General features: G+C 43.9%; 1 protein-coding gene across 1 annotated transcript in view; it reads right to left on the reverse strand.

Annotated features, from left to right (window-relative positions):
• LOC142017806 (uncharacterized) overlaps nucleotides 1-16,915 on the reverse strand; it is a 232,334-nt gene that overhangs the window by 32,280 nt on the left and 183,139 nt on the right. The window contains exon 4 of the mRNA XM_075003079.1: nucleotides 295-500. Within this exon, the coding sequence (XP_074859180.1) occupies nucleotides 295-500 (206 nt within the window). The remainder of the gene's footprint in view (nucleotides 1-294; nucleotides 501-16,915) is intronic.

Below are 16,915 nucleotides of genomic sequence, written 5' to 3' on the forward strand. Positions count from 1 at the left end.
AACCTTGAAAAACTTGTTCAGTCTCTATCCTGGGTGAACCCCACAGATACAGAAACAAACAAACAAACAAACCCCGCAGAGCATTAAGTTGGCATAACAGCAGAATTAAAATTCAACAGGCATAGACAGGCAACCTTAATGACACCCAGCAATGCTACAGTAACAATTCCTAGCTTCTAAAACCTGTTATTTAACACAATGGGTAAGTCTTTTGGGAACTTTTCAGTCTTAGCCCACTCTCCCTGCTTCTTTACAAGAGAGGGAGAGAAAGAAAGGGAAAGGACTTGTACTCACTTGGTCAGAAGAGTCTCTGCGAGAACACCAAAACATACAGCTGCTGCATGGAAGACAGGACTGGGTGGAGGGTCCTTAAAAGCTACCATCATTCGATAGACAGCCAGGGGAACGACAGCCATCACTGCCAGGACCAAACAGAAGAAAAGCCAATTCTGCCAGTGACAAAACAGGATTCTCCACACCGATCCTTTCTGTAGCTGGTACTGGGGGTTTAAAAAAAAAAAAAAAAAGTGAGTTAATGCTGTGAAACTATGACCATTAACTGCTAATGGCACAGGGCAGTATACCTAAGTGATGATTCACATGACAATAAACATACAAATAGCTGTTGAAAGCTTATTTGATTTCCACAAAGGGGATTAAACAAACATTCATTTATTCATTAGTCTTGAGTAACACTTTTATGGCAGGAGATGCATTAAACCTTATCATATGTCTGTAACCAAGGTATTTGGGGGTTTTTAAATGGAGAACAAACCAATGTATACGGTTACGCAGAATGGCCTTGAACTACCTGTAATGGAGCGAAATATGGTTATTATACATGAACTCTGTGAATCTTCATCTTGTTGCAGGCTAGTAGGGATGCCATGTCTCCAAAAATAAAGACTTAACGGTCCCAATTCTGCAGCTGTGGGTGCACCTGCTTAAACGCCCATTTTCTTTGAACAAGTTGTCAAAAGCAAGCTATTTAAACCTGCTTCCTGAATTACATTATATTGAACTGATAGCCTCTCCCCATCATAAAGCCACTGCTTGTTGCAGTCTCTACTGCAGGGTGATAACCCTAATTCATGACTTCTTCAGGACTGGTCCCCAAAAATGATGGCTCTGTCCAGCATGCTGAAAGACTAACACAAAAACAAAACAGAAGTAACTTTGATAAGAAAAATCTCATCTCCATCATGAGCTGACAATCATCCCACAGTTGCTATGCCAGTTTTGTGTTGGAGTGACACAAGATCACAGTGCTGACCCATGGTTGTGGCAGAGGGGCACACAGCATGACTTGGGAAGGGATGAGTATGTGTATGCCTCAGACACTTTTCGACTCACCTGATCCTGGGTCAGCCACATAACAGGTCGCTCTTCTGGTGTAAATCATAACCATCTGCTCTACATTATACATGCAACCAATAGCTTCAAGATACATGACAACAAAGAAACAGGATGTTCCAGACTGCTAAGAGCATGATCCTTCTGTTGGCTGCAGGAGGGCTATAGCTCAGAAGTCCTTAGGATAGCTTTATGACATAGGAAAATCCCATTAAGCAGGTTGACTCCTCCTATGGTTGGGGGAAAGGGATGCAGGTGTTGTCCCCTCCATGTACCCCTCACATGCTGCCCATGCATAATTCCAACTATACACATAAATGTATGTATAGCTGGTAACACTTAAGCTGGTAACAATTAAGAACGACATCTTGGAGTCATTGTGAATAATTCTTTGAGAAGAGCCACTCAAAATGCAGTGGCAGAGAAAGAAGCAAACAAAAAATAGAAATCTGTGGTATGCCCACATCTTGAGCACCATGTGCAGCTTTGGTCACCCCATCTCCACGTACATATACAGGGGGCTCCCTTTATACATCATGGCTAGGGACCGTGAAGTTGCGATGTAAAGTGAAACTACTTATAGAGGGGAATTCTTCCCCATAAGGATACACGTAAATACAGAGGGATAGGGACCTCACATGCGGTAATGGCGCCACTGCCCCAGTGTCAGTGTCTGAGCCCCTGGCCTGTTCCATGTTCTCGGTGAGCTGCCAGTCTGCAGAGTGCCCCTTGGGCTGCTCCCCAGCTGACCAAGCAGCTTGTCGGCCTTGCCTGGTGCTGGCGGTGGTACCAGTGACTCCCTGTGAGGCAAGCTGCTGGGCAGGCACTGGAAGCAGTTGGGCAGGCAGCTGGTCACCTCCAGGCTGACTGTGAGCTTGGACTTGTTGGCACTGGTGAGCCGCTTGAGGTGGACGAGCAGGTCGGTGCAGACGCAGCAGAAGTGTGGGCTCTGGAAGTGGTACAGTGGCCTGGTGGCAGGTGCAGCCAGGGAGCCACCTGGCAGGCCCAGCAGCACCTTGTGGAAGCCATATAGGTTGAGCTGCCAAATGAAGTTGGAGGTCTTGAAGAGCTCGGCTGAAGCAGCTGCGGCCCCGTCGCCCCCTGGCCCTACCCTGTGGCCCAGCCCAGCACCCAGCAGCTCAGCCTCGAAGAGTGCACTGGGTAGAAGAAGCATACGTGATGATGGAAGGGTGGGGAATTGTTACGTCCTTGCCCTCAATATGTCCATGATGCAAATGTGAAACAACGTACATCGGGGCAAGGTGTAAAGGGGACGCCCTGTATAGGCCAACAAAAGGGCAAGAAAAATGACAAGGGGTATGGAATGTCTTCTGTACGAGGAGAGATTAGTGAGACTGGCTGTTGGAAAAGAGATGTCTAAGGGAGAATACAATAGGGATCAAAATATCATGACTCAGATGGAGAAAGGAAATAAAGTGTTATTTACTCCTTGTCATAACACAAGAACCATGGGTCACCAAATTAAATGAACAGGTAGCAGGTTTAAAACAAACAAAAGGAAATATTTTTTCACACAATTCACAGTCAACCTGTGGCACTCCTTGCCAGAGGATATTGTGAGGACCAAGCCTACAGCAGGGTTCAAAGAAGAACTAGAAAAGTTCATGGAGGATCAATAGCTATTAGACAAGATGGGCAGGGATGGTGTCCCTAGCCTACATTTGCCAGGAGCCAGGAATGGGTTTCAGGGGATGGATCACTTGCTGATTACCTGTTCTGTTCATTTTCTCTGGGGCACTTGGCATTGGCTACCATCAGAAGACAGGCTACTGGGACAGACGGACCTTTGTTCTGACCCAGTATGGCTGTCCTTTTACCTAGAGGGCAGCTTTTGTGAGTTGTGCTGCATACTGTAATGTTAGACACAATGAGGTCGGTGCAAACAATCACAGATCTCCCATTTATGTGCCTTTGGATCTTCGCCTCATCTCACCAAGCAATCACTTAAAAGGTTACCATGCGCAAAGAAAGAAGCTCATGTTGCTAGCTTCTGGGACTTGGAAAAAATAAATTCCTAAAATGACTTAGTAGAACACACTCAACATCATATGCCATTGAAATGGATGGAAGATGGCATCTGAACACTACCATTAATTTAATAATATACTCACCTGATTACTCTAATAATCTCACACTGGATTATTGTATTGTGATTAGTAAAATTACTTGACTCCCAGCATTATAACTCATCTGACCACTTGGACATGCAGTGGCAACACTGGTGAACAGCATTTTTTTGGGGGAGATAATGACTGGCACCTTGTGATATCCCTATTCATCTGTTGTAATGTTTAGAAGTGGAGCTCTTAACTGTGGCCATTGGACCCTGACAGCACTTTGTGTTTCTTTGGCTCTTTAACACCAAAACCAATTAAACACAGACTGTGCTACCTATTGTCATCACACTGGGTCTTCTTAAATCCTGGCCTGGATTAAGTAGTCAGGGAAGGGGCTGCTGACTACGTTACACATGCCGCTGAACTACAATTCACAGATACTACAAAATGGCAACAAGACTTTTTGAGAAATATTGCAAGAAATCACATGAGATAATAATTTCTTATGTGTATAGGGAATGTCTCAATGGTCTTAGTGAAGCCTCTCCCCAACTCATTCCATCTGTCGTACAAATGCATAAGAAAACAACATCCCTGGAAAGGTTACAGTTTTCAGACAGTCATGGTGAAGTGTCCTCCATTCAGCATACACCTTGCAGAACAAGGGTCATCTTTACTATGTCATCCTTTTGGTTTGTGATTGCAGGTTCTGCTGGGAATTTTCTTACATCACATCTCTCAGTGACACTTTGATGTAGCTGTACGTTAAAGCAGCTGTGTAAAATATGCCCAGAGGATTCACGCAGCCCATAGAAGAAGAAAAGTAAAAGCTCTCCCTTTGCCAAATTTCAGTTGGATTATAAATGCTCAAATCTCAGAGACAATCCAGTCTGGGAAGAGTAGGATGCTGACCATTCCAGAAAGGTAAGAACTTCCTGAATACTATTTTCTTCCTTCTGACTCCTACTGCATTCATCTATCTACCACCTCCTCCGCAACCTGCAGAAATGGACTGACTACATTCCTGTCCAGGACCCTCCAATTGAATCTAATTCATTCTACAGATGGGTCCAAACTAAACCCTCAAGCTGACAATCTCTGAATTTTTGAGAAGACTGGATCTAGATCCAAATGCTGTGCCTTGAGCAAGTTCTACTTTGCCCTCCCAAACATGACAATATGCTTCAACTCCAGCAGGCTAAACTCCTCTGCATTCCAGGAGTGGAAAATAAAATATCCCTACCTTTGATGATCCCATTGCAGGACCCCACAGCTCTGGCAGCTTGTCTTAGGGCATCTGGAAGGGGTTTGCACAGTGGGGCATGAATCCTACACAAAGGTGCAAAGTCTCAAAGTGAAAGAAACTTTAATTGGCTGCTAGTCAGCACCTGGCATGTCAGTCAACAGTCTTGCAACTTATCTGTAAAGGCAGAGGGGTGCTATTAGACTGGTGTGAGCAAGGAGACATTCAAGTGACCTAGCAGAAGACTGCAAAGAGAGAAGGCTTGTGCAGCAAGAGAATGGGAGCTAGATGTTATTGGATGGTCATAAGAAAGCAGGAGGGAACAGGAATCAGTTGGAGGATGTTAAGATGGGAGAGTCAGGTCTACTACTGAAGTCACAAGGAGGTAAACAAAAAGAATTCAAATGTTCAGAGTATTTTTGGTAAGCTAGAGATGAGAATCTAAAATTCCCCAAAGTTCAAAGGTGTTTGCTTACAGGATTTTGCTTCACTACCATGTCTTTTCTGAGCTATGTGAGCTTCAACCATCAATAAAGAAAGCCCATGCTAAAAACTGACACACAAATGCACAGTGTGAAAGCTGAAATGGCAATACACACTACAGAATAGGTCCTAAAATTCTCACCAAACTTGACATACATAAAGGACTGTGGGGGCTAAGCTAGGCGAAGGGTTGCTATTGTGCCAAGTTCACTTCACCACTTGCCTGTCACTTTTTTTGAAACTCAGGAGACGGGATAAATTCAGTGGTCAGCAACCTGCAGCCCATGTCTATCCTCCTCCCCCCACGTGCCTCTCACGCACCAGGACGCTGGAGTCCCACACTTCCTGCTCCTGCCCCTCCCTGCCAGAACTTTCAGAATACCACAAATCTGCTGATTTGCACTCCGTCCCCTCTCTTTCCCCTCCTTCCCATAGCTGGAATGCTGCAAATCAGCTTTTTGCAGCTGTTCAAGCTCTGGGAGAGAGGGAAAAGAGCAGAGACAGAGCATGAATCAGTGCATTCATGGTGCTCCAAAAGAAGGAGGGAGGGGGAGAAGTAGGAAGTGAAGTGATACAGTGCCCCAGTGCGCAAGAGGCACATGGGGGATAGGGAGGCAGACAGGGGGTCCATGGGCTGCTGGTGGAACCCCAGTGGGCTGCAGGCAGCAGGTTTCCCACCTGCAGCCCACCGAGATGAAGGGCCATTTATGCAGTTCACTCACTCATCTTGTTTGCCTATCACTGGACTAACTGAAGAGGAGACCTTGGACATCTAGACATGTAATGGAATCCTCTACTGCGCCAACACGCTTTTCTATTTTCATTTTTGGTGCCATCTAGGATTAAACAGGTAGCACTTTAATGGCATCAGTTTCCCCAAGCTCCATACCTTACATGTAGAGCATCAAAAACATTATTTCAAGTGCTGTGTTGCCATGTGATTGCAAAATCTCATCTCAGGAAGAAATGTCACCAAGAAGAGTGTTTGGAAAATAGAAAACATTTAACTACTCTGAGATGATTTTTCAGTGTCATTGTTTAGAAGCACCAGATATGACTCTATCTTATCTCTGCACATTTGATAGGCAGGGTGACTCACATTCTGATTACCTGAAAATAATGGAAAGGGAAAATATACATAACCTGTAGTTAGGATTAAATGTGGGTCACAAGCAATAATCAGTGTTTACAACACACTTACCCTGGGTACAGTAAGTTCAGATTTTATGTAAGAGTGAATTTCCAGTGGGTACGTGTGGTAGGAAGGATGGCACTCCTCTGCCAAATGCCAATGAACTTTTGCTGAGTATAACAGTCTGGGAGCTCAGAAAACAAGAGTCATTTCTTGCCATAATTAAACAGTGAAACACATTTGCTTAAAAAACCTTTTAATTACAATTGGCGTTTCCTATCCTAGTGCTGGAGGCAGTTGTCTTGCTGAAAACTGATGACATTCATGGCACTGACAAGAGGCAAAGCCAGTGGAAAAGCCTGTAAACAAGCTTCTAGCCTGACTTGCTATTGGTTTAACCACTGCAGAAAGCATTTTTATTGTTACACCTTTATTAAAACACGTTGGAAATAGATCCATCCACTCTTCTGCTGAGTTCACACTTACCATACTATTGACATCACAAACAATAAAATTTTTCAGCAACCTGGCTGCCTCCGGTACTAGGCACACAAATGGCAATCATACCCGAAAATTGGTTTGAGAACCGCATCCTCAACACATTATAGGTTATTTGTGGGAAAACAATTTGTATCTTGAGAACAACGAACACTGCTGGGCTGAGCAAAAGAGGTGCAGCTGAGAGCCAGGATCCTGGAGGTTCTGACCCTCCTCGATGCTGTAAACAGAGTCATTTCGCTCTGCACCGTGCAGCATTAGGCACTCATTTGAACACAAGAGTAGCAGATCTTCACTCCATCCTGCACAGTAAAGACCTGGCATCTGGATGGGGTTGCCAGGGACCTATACTGGAGTGCCAAACCCAAAAGTACACTTAAACATCTTCTCCAACACCCATGCCATCATGCTGTGTGTTATTTCAGCAATGAAAAGACAGTCCTTCCAATATGGCGTGGGCATAAATTTGAAAGAAGGGAATGGGGGAATTGTCTCCTCGCAGTGATGACAAAAAAAAAGGTCTCTACTTTCATCTCCTTCACTTGAACTCTCTCATGAGATGGGTCAAGGAGCACATTCTGGATGCAAAGATTGAAAAAAAAATCAATTTCAATGCACCAGAGGGTCTGAAAAACAGACAAGGGTCTGCTGCTAAATCCTGTCCTGCATCACTAATCTGGGGCAATTAAATGGACATGGTGGATCTTGACATATATTGAGAATGGAGGTCTTCTGGCATAGCCAATAATAAATACATTTGCAGGAGAATGGGTGACAGTGGAAGAAGATAGTCCAGTATGTGTCCAGTATTGAGGAAAAGCTAGAAAAATGTAGTATAGAGATGGATGACAGCAGAATGCTATTAATATTTACAGCATCCCTTGTAATAAAGCCTCTCTTGCTTGTATTCCCTTTAAGAAGAAATTACCCCACTAGTAAATACCTCTACCTCTCAGCCATAAGACACAGATTGACCTAACCAGAATTATAACAGCACTATGAATGGCAGTGTTACTCACAAACACACTACATTCACGCTGGTGTAAAGAGGTCAGCGTAGGTATGGCAGATGAAGGTACAGGTTGACCCTCTCTGTTCCAGAACGAGAGAATTTGCTGGACTACAGGAGGTCAACATTGCCTAGCACCACCACCAATACTTCCACTGCTTACTGGGCTCTTAGAAGACATTTGGGGTAAATGCAGTTAAACAACAGTACAGAACATAGAGCCAGGACTGGTTCCTATAAACAAACTTTATGGGATCACAGGAAACTTGGCCACACCTATGATAAGTGGTCATCCAGCCCATTACAATCATGCTGGATTACAGATGTTGCTGGGCGAGAGTGTTCCGGATTAGAGACGGTCAACTTGCCCCTGTGTGGTAGCTATGAGTCTCTCACAGATAATGTGCCTGAGCGAAGCAGTCTGGGGTTAAAACAGACCCAGGCCAATGAGCAGTTTTAGTCCCTGATTAAAACATACTCTTTTTATGGTGCAGTTCCCTCCACTGGATCCAGGTGCCTGTGGCTGGAAACAATGAATGCATAGATGCAGCCCATGGTAAGGGGCTTAGCGCAATGACTGAAGGAGACCTGTGTAGACTCTGGGGCTGTGAAATTTGGTGGGGCAGAAAGGACCAGAAATGAACAATATTGAAATCCGAAGCACTAATTTTGTTCACAGTGCAGGTACATGACAGGCAAGCCACAAAAAATGTGTCAATTCTGAACTGAAGGGATTAGTTTCAGGGGTGAGAGGTCAGCCTGTTCTCCGTGTGTGTCACGGCTGGGCTTCTCCGGAAACTGTCAGCCTGTGTGCAAAGCATGATACTGCATTTGTGATGTGAGCAATTGCCCATCTAAACGGATGCTAAGGAATATGAATAAAACTACCAATTGATTTTACACTGGTCACTGAACAGGTGATAGATAATAGTGATTTTTTTTTAATCATTGCCACTGATGGGCAATGTACCATCAATATTTGTTTTACTTTTTAAAAGAATTCTCCTGCTTGTGCTCCCCTTCCATAATTTGCAGAACAGTGGTTTTCTTGGCACCCATGTCTGGGAAGAGCAATTTTCCAAAACACATGAACAAGCATTTGTGGAAACCCCAGTGTTCAATCCACACAAGCAAATCTTTGCCCTGGAAATCCAAGCAAGTTCATCCAGTCAGAAACAATGGCACATGAATTATCCGACCAATCACAACTCAGCAACACAGCTGCAATTTAGAATAGTCAATAGATGTATTAAAACACTCAGAAAGGTACTTTGTTAAACATATCTGAATGGTGGAAAAATCCAAGGCCATGTGAGCTGCTCTCTGATATGCTGTGAGCAGAATAGAAGACTAATGCATACGTTATTTGTTGCTACACTCTAGTCTCACTGTTGATTTGGGGCTGGGTTTGAACCAATAATACTGTGTAACTCTAACCATATTTTATGGCAAAAGAGAGCAAGCAGTCCTGTAGCACCTTGAAGACTAACAATTTGATTTATTAGGTAATGAGCTTTCAGGGGTCAGACCCAGTTCTGTGGGAGAACTCTAAAGGTTAAGCTTTTGTGTCCTATTACCAGTCCCCTTTAAAATTCTTCATGTGTGTTTACGAAATATCATGCCTGGAACTTAGTACACATGAGCGAGCCTACAGTAATGTGCCAGTGTGTGTGTCTGGTGGAGGGAAAAACAACTTCTGTAAGGAAACAGCTTTCACTTACAAGCTTCCAAGGGATCATTGTAAACAACGGTGAGAAAACTCCCCCATTGAAATAGAAAAAATCTCTCTGGCAGGATCCTGAGCTGATTTAAATGGGGTAACTCATTGCTACCCCAATTCACACAGAACAGAGTCTGGTCCCTGGAGATTGTATTTTTCTACCTTTTCATACAGCCATCTTATTGTATTCCAGTGTTGGTACAGATGCCCCAATCTGGGCACTTTCATTTATTGTTCTTAGGTTTTGCACTAAACGTCGTCACCGCTTCTGGTCAGGAATTGCAGCTGAAACAGCCACAGTGCTGAAATTCTGGACTTGGGCTGGCCCCTAGCTGTGAGCAGTTGATCTTTATTGTTCAACCGAATTAGCTTGGATTAAATGCAGCCTCCAATTCACATTTTTTTTTTGGCTGCCCAGTGGACTGTTTTGCTGCACTGGAAGAGTCATGACCCTCTCTCCCTTGACACTTGGACACAATTTATACTGTCTGTTTTACCCTTGGAGAGACTCACAGCTGGTCTGCATGATACCCCATATCGTTTTTATGATAAATGAATGCTTTTCTTAAAGTATCTTGGTCCTGGTATGGTAAACGATATGCTGTCTCCAAAGACAGAACAGCTTCTATTAGATGCAGCTATTACCCAGCCTGCTCCATTTTTTCATTTCCTCCTTTGTTCTAGTTCTGATTTTCTTTTCTCCTTTTCTATGTTAGTTTTTTTTTTTGTGATCTTGTCAGTCAGAAAATGTTGTGGGTCTCACTTTTTTGGGGGTAGGGGGAATTGCTTCTATTTTAGCTTGTTTTGTAGATAATTTTGTGTTATCTTTCTATTTGAAAATGTACAAAGATAACTTCTAGCCCCAAAAGTGGGTCTTCGGCATGTCTTCAGAAACCAGCAAACAAGACCAAAGGAATTTTTAGAGATATTCTAAAGGAAATCCACCTCCTTCAGCAGGAACAATAAAGGAGCAGCCAGGAATCAGTTTATAAAACCAGGAGAGGTCTTAGTAGTGTTTTTATTTTTTAATATCCATTATGAGTCCCAGAAATTGAATAAGCAAGTACTACGCCTCTCTCTACCTTCTTGGTTTTCATGCTTGCTTTCTTTTTACCTCTACTTCAAGACAGGCCAATGCAGCCAAAAGGAAAATATCCCAGATAGTTTTAAGTAGCATGTAGTAGTAGTAATAATAATAATAATAATAATAATAATAAAATTCTATTGATCTTCCCACTTCCCCTGTGATTTTGGATACCTATTTTTTGTTGGGGTGGAAAGAAGGGAGGATAAGGGATGGGGAGAACCTTGTAAATTTATTTGTTTTAGGCTCTTACAAACTTAAACTGGAAAAGATCAAGAAACTATCAAAGTGATGAGTTTTAGAGGTACAGGTTGAACCTCTCTCATCCAGCAACTTTGGAACCTGACAGGTGCTGGATGAGAGAATTTGCCGAACCACAGGATGTCAATATTGTCTAGCACATTACCAGCACATTCACTGATTACTGGGCTCTTCAAAGACTTAGGGGTAAATCAGAGATAAATGACAGCACAGAGCACTGAGAGCCAGGACTGGTGGCTAGAAATAAACTTTACAGGACCATGGGAAACTTGGCTATACCCGTGATAACTGATCATACATACATACATACATGGAGACATACTTATCTCATAGACCTGGAAGAGACCTCGAGAGGTCATTGAGTCCAGTCCTCTGCCTCTTGGCTGGACCAAGCACCATTCCAAAACAGATTTTTTTAATCTATTTTCCTGAGGACCCAAAATGGCCTCCTCAAGGATTAAACTCACAATCCTGGGTTTACTGAGCTATCCCTCATCCGGTTAGCTAAAATCATGCTGGACAAAAGCGTTTCAGATTAGAGATGTTCAACCCGTACAAAAGAGTCATGGTATACACTCTGCATTCTCCAGTGACTCTTTTACGCAAGGTCAGATCCATGGCTTTAAGTTAGATTTGAACTGGAATACTGGCATCTTTGAGGATCTGGTCTAAGGTGAAGTGATCTACTTTAAACTGTGTCAGAAAGACCGGAAGAGAGACACCTGGAGTAAATTTAGGGCACAAAGAGTGTAACTGCAGGGATAATACTGTCTTTACCATTCTTTTTGGAATCCCATGTGCAGGGTGAGAAGGCATTACATGGTATTAGAAGACAATTCATTTTGAACCAACCTTGCTATAATAGAAGCAGAATGCCAAAGTCTAAAAGGAGGATGCAAAAGTTTGAACCTCCATATGATTTTGATGGCCTGGTTCTCTGCTGACTTGCAGGTAGTATGTATTTATACCTGGGAAAAGCATTTATACGTACAACTGGTAGCTTTGCACACCCACTTTGCACAAGTACCCATGACTACCCATGACAGTGAAAAAGTAGGCCTATAGTCTGTCAAGCCCATGGACTGATCTGAGTGAAAACATTTTCCCTGCCTCTGATCCAGAGAGAGCCTGGAAAAATATAATTTAGCTCATTTATGTAATGGGGAGTGAAGCTGAAAATAGACATAAATCCCTTGACTTTGCTGGGGAAGGAGACAATAACTATGACTTCATTCTAAAAAGAACGACGGGTATTTAATTCTGACAAGAATATAATACCCAAAGGATACAGACGACCATTTAAAACACGGGAAGACCCTTTTCACCACTATCTCTTCTCTGTGGCAATCACTTTCATGGCCAGCTGTGTGAAATTCTGAGTCACATTGTACCACTGATGTTGTACAAAGTGGCCTTATTGGAGGATAAAATTAGGCCATAATCTCCAAGTCAATTGAGCCCATAGTAGTCTCCTCTTTACTGGTTGCCCTTGGACAGTGCCATGTTTTTGTCACCTCCTCTCGTGTACCAAAAGTGTCTCAAATCTTCTAAAGGCAAATGAGACGTTTGCAAGGCCCGGGAGGAGTAGAAGTTGCTATGTATGGTATCTCAGTTTTTGGAAAGTCTGAGCAAGAACACAATATATGCTATAAAAAGTTGTAAAGGCAAATTAACTTGCAGGACTAAGTCAAAATTAATATATGCTACCACAAGAAGTTCTACAGTTGTTAGTATACATGCCTGAAAAATGATGAGGGAGAGGGCAGATCCAGAATGCTTGAAATGCCAACTATGTTTGAATTGCCTCGCTATGCTTGAAATGCCACCTAACACGTGAACGTGGGATAAAGCAGAGAAGTGGGCTTTTGTGAATCTAAGTGTATGTCTACGTTGCAATAAAGGGAGCAAACCTTTCAGCCTGGATAGACAGACTTGTGGTAGCAGGGCTCAAGTTAGCATATTAGAGATGGGAATGAGGACATTGCAACTTGGGCTCTCATGCCCATCTGACCATGAGTCTGAAATTAGCTAGCCTGAGTCTCCACCAGAGTCGCAGTGTCCACACTGCTACTTTTAGCATGCTAGATTGAGCTCTGTTAGCTTGTTCCCAAATGCCGTGTAGATGTATCTTCAAGGATGCACTACCCACATCTCCAAAACTGCATTTTATGATTTTTGCAGGTCTACAGTATCATTGGATGCTACATAGACATGAAAGGAAGTGGCAAGGTGTCTTTCAGATGCTGTGACCAGATATGCACACACAGAAGAAAAAAAAATGTGTGATATGTATGGGTATGCAAGAATATTTGCAAGATCTTGATAATTTCAATCAGATCATAAGTCATTCAAACCATTGCTAACAGTGTAGATCCATAACAAGTGAATCCTAAACACAAATATTGCTTGCACATTTGATGAGTTTTAACCTATTAAAGAACAGGCCTTTTTTTCCTGGTGGAACACACTGGAATGGAGTTCCAGCACCTTTTTTCCATTAGAACTCCAGAAAAACTTTCACAGATGGTTTTGCAGCAGTGTGGGGACTGGGGCAGGAGCCCCTGATGCCCCAGGTAGGAGCCACCGCCACCCCACAGCAGCGCGGGGACTGGGGCAGAAGCCCCAGCTGCCTTGCAGCAGCACAGGGACCAGGGTATTAAAATTGATGGCCTAACTCCTATGAGTAGTGTGACCATCCATCCCATGTTGGGCGGGACGGTCCTGTATTTGGGATGCCAAAAAGGTGTCGCGACTTATTTTTAAAAGGGACAAGTTGTCCTGTATTTAGCCACCCGAACCCCCACTGACCTTTTCCGTCAGCAGCTGCACAGGTGCAGCTGCTGGTGGGAGTCACTTCTGCAAGCCTTTGGGAAGCAGGGGGAGTGTGGGCAGCTGACACATCCCTGCTGCTTCCCCAGAGATCTGGGGGAGGGCCAGCAGCTGCTGCTTCCCCAGGGCTCTCAGGTGGCACTGGCAGCTGTGTCTTCCCCAGGGCTCTGGGGGAGGGCCACTGGCTGCCTCTTCCCCAGGGCTCTGGGGAAGGGCTGGCGGCTGCCGCCTCCTTCCTGGCTCCCTGGGACTTGATGGAGCCTGTAGAAGCCATCCCTCCCCCCCCTATCTTCCTGTCCCAAATTTGGGATAGGAAGATATGGTTGCCCTATTTATGAGGAATCATCTGACTTGAGTTCTGGTACAGTTTTTTCTAGTGGAAAAAGCCCTGTTAAAGACTATATGCCCAGAATGTCCCTATGGTTGAAGCTGTATCAGTGATGACAAGAGCCATTTTGAGAACGATTCCCTTAAAACAGTTGCAGGAGAAGTAGTAAGCGAGGGAAAGTTTTTTAGGGAAGTTTTGTAGTGAAGCAGAGAGATTCCCCCTTCTAATAAAGTTCTCTCCTCAGTGATAAGAGTATTTTTTTTCTGATTCCTTACCTTTGTCACATGACACACACAAAGCATATTGTATATCAAACAAATTACAACGAGGAACACTTTTGAACAAAGGTCAGAGGATTGAGAAAAGACCCACGGGGCAGAAGGAAAACAGCTGCTTCTCCCAGCTAGTTCCACCCACTAATTACAAAGGAAAATCCAGTCACAATCTTCAAGTTAAGCTATTTTTGAAGCAAGCAGGGCTTTAAAAATTAAATATGTGTTTGTGTGTTTAATTCTGCAAACGGTGGTTATGAACTGCTTCTGTGGGTCTATGGGAGAGCCTCCTTCCCTGAACTTGCACTTACGCAAGTCTGACAAGGCTAATGTGGGAACAATTCTTAGAATTAAGGGAATGCCTTTAATTTTGACCATAAATGGAACTGCATGCATAGCACTCTATTATGTGGAACGTGCATGGGATCTTATTCCAGCCCCCGCATGATTTTTTAGGCTTCGCTTGAAAGTGAGCTCTGATCACAGTGGATGTTTCTCTTCTGTGTGTAACACTGCAGGAATGCTCGGTCACATTAATGATTTTACATCACAGCAGATCAGTTTTACATAATGACTCTTCTGATTCACAGTTTGTTCCTGAGAGGAGATGAGGCCCAGGCTGCCTTGTGGGAAAACACTGCTCGTATTCTGGCTCTTCCTTTTTCCAGGATTCCTCTCCGTGAAGTTATTGTGTGGTAAATGTTCGATGGCACATAACAGAGAAATTTCAAAACAAAGAGAGCTTTGCTTTGTTACTAATCTGAAAGGATCCAGTGCCAGGAAGTCAAAATTATCTTTCCATTTTTACAGAAACTGCTGTCTAATTGTTCACATTTTGGAACTGATTCTGACCTTGCTTTCATCAGCTTTCCACTGGCATAACTGCTCTAACTCTGTGGAGTGACTCCTGATTTTCACCAGAGTTGCTGTTAGATGCTCTATTTCAGTACATTATATAGATTAAACTACTACTGCTATAATACAGTTGCATTATAACAAATATTGCTCTAGGCTGTGTTATGTTTCCTGTAGGTCCACCTTTATTTCCTTTTAACATAAGAAAATGCAACAGGACATACTGAATAATTAGCACTGTTGCTCTTTTAAAATACTTTTCTGACTGGCATGTGAGCAGTTGAGCACAGCCTTAAATTCTGAACTCCTTATCCATTTCCCTCTCTCATCTTTGGAGATGGTGTGTGAGCCACAACCTGCTTCAGCCACAGGAAGGCATTTGCTCATATGCAAGACTTAAATTAGCCCTTCACTAATTAAAGTGAGGCATCATCTAACTCCCCCAATCTCCCAAAGGCACTTTCCAGGTTGCCCATGAGAGGACCGGTGTGGTTGCTGAGAAAAGAAGTTCATTCAAAATGGAAGCTTTAGAGCAGCACGCGTGATACAAGTAGAGATGGAAAGTAGCTAAGTAGAAATACTCCATTACCCTACCCAAGGACATTTTGCAGGATTTCTACTTTACTAAAGGAATTTATTTTCAAGAAACTTGTCCTTTCACTCAAGCATTTTTTTTAAAGAAAAATGTCGTACTTTTCACTCACCTACCATTCCTGAAAGCTCCTAGTTACTCGCTACTTTCATCACCCCACTAGTTGTGCAAGCCAGAACTACGAATTGCTAAAGCACAGCTGCATGTGCAATGAACCAATCATCATGCAGTGACACTTGGTTTTAAAAAATAACCGCCAAGCACGATGACCCTGCCAAAGAAGAACCCTTTTAAGAGCTGTATCAACACCTTTTCAGTCAAAACCAGCATCTGTGCAGGCATTACCAGCCTTAGACCTGAGCAACCAGGGCTGCTGCCCAGGGTGATATACTGACAGGGGGTGAATATGAATAGTATCCTGCAGTGCTTTTTTTTTTTGTAAAAAATAAGGAGCGGTATGGCTTCTCACCTCCTCACCTTCCCCCATCACTCCCGCTGATTCCTGTGGCTGCTGGAGGGACACTGAGGGCTACAGCTCCCAGCCCTCTGCTGCTGCGGGGTGGCGGGGGATCCGGCTCCGGCAGCTCCAACTATGGGAACCTTGGTGAGGAGGTGCTGGTACACAGTACTGGTGCGTACCACTAGAAAAAAAGCCCTGGTCTCATGTGACTTTACCTGTGGCCAGCCGGCTAGGTAGGAGGGGAAACCCAGCATCTCAGGTAATTCCTCTGCTCTGATGGGAGCAGCAGCAAGGGACTCCCCATTCTCCCTGGGACAGAGGGGCCCCTGGAGAAGCCCTTTCGCAAGAGGGTGGAACAGGCTGTGCTGGGAGCAGCTTGGAGTCGGCGTGGGTGGCTGAGGTTGGTGGGGAGTGAAGTGTGTTCTCTCTGTTCTGGCAGGCTGGGGTTTGGGAGGGTATCAGTGTGTGTGGCGTCCCTCTGCGTGCTGGCTGACTCAGATTTGGAGTAACCATGCTATCTGGGTATGTGTTAGATACAAGCCCTTTTTACTTGCAGTTACTGTTGTACAAAGGATCATTCCAATCCTCCTGAAATTACTGCACAGGTGTTACAGTGTCTGGTTTATCGCTACTCTCTCTTGCCCTGTTCTTGTGAACTATACCCTCTCCTGCTCTGCACCTGGACTTGTAGCTGTTGAACACATAAACCCTCTTGTGG

Source organism: Carettochelys insculpta, chromosome 9 (genome assembly GCF_033958435.1).
Source record: "Carettochelys insculpta isolate YL-2023 chromosome 9, ASM3395843v1, whole genome shotgun sequence".
NCBI classification, from domain to species: Eukaryota; Metazoa; Chordata; order Testudines; family Carettochelyidae; genus Carettochelys; species Carettochelys insculpta.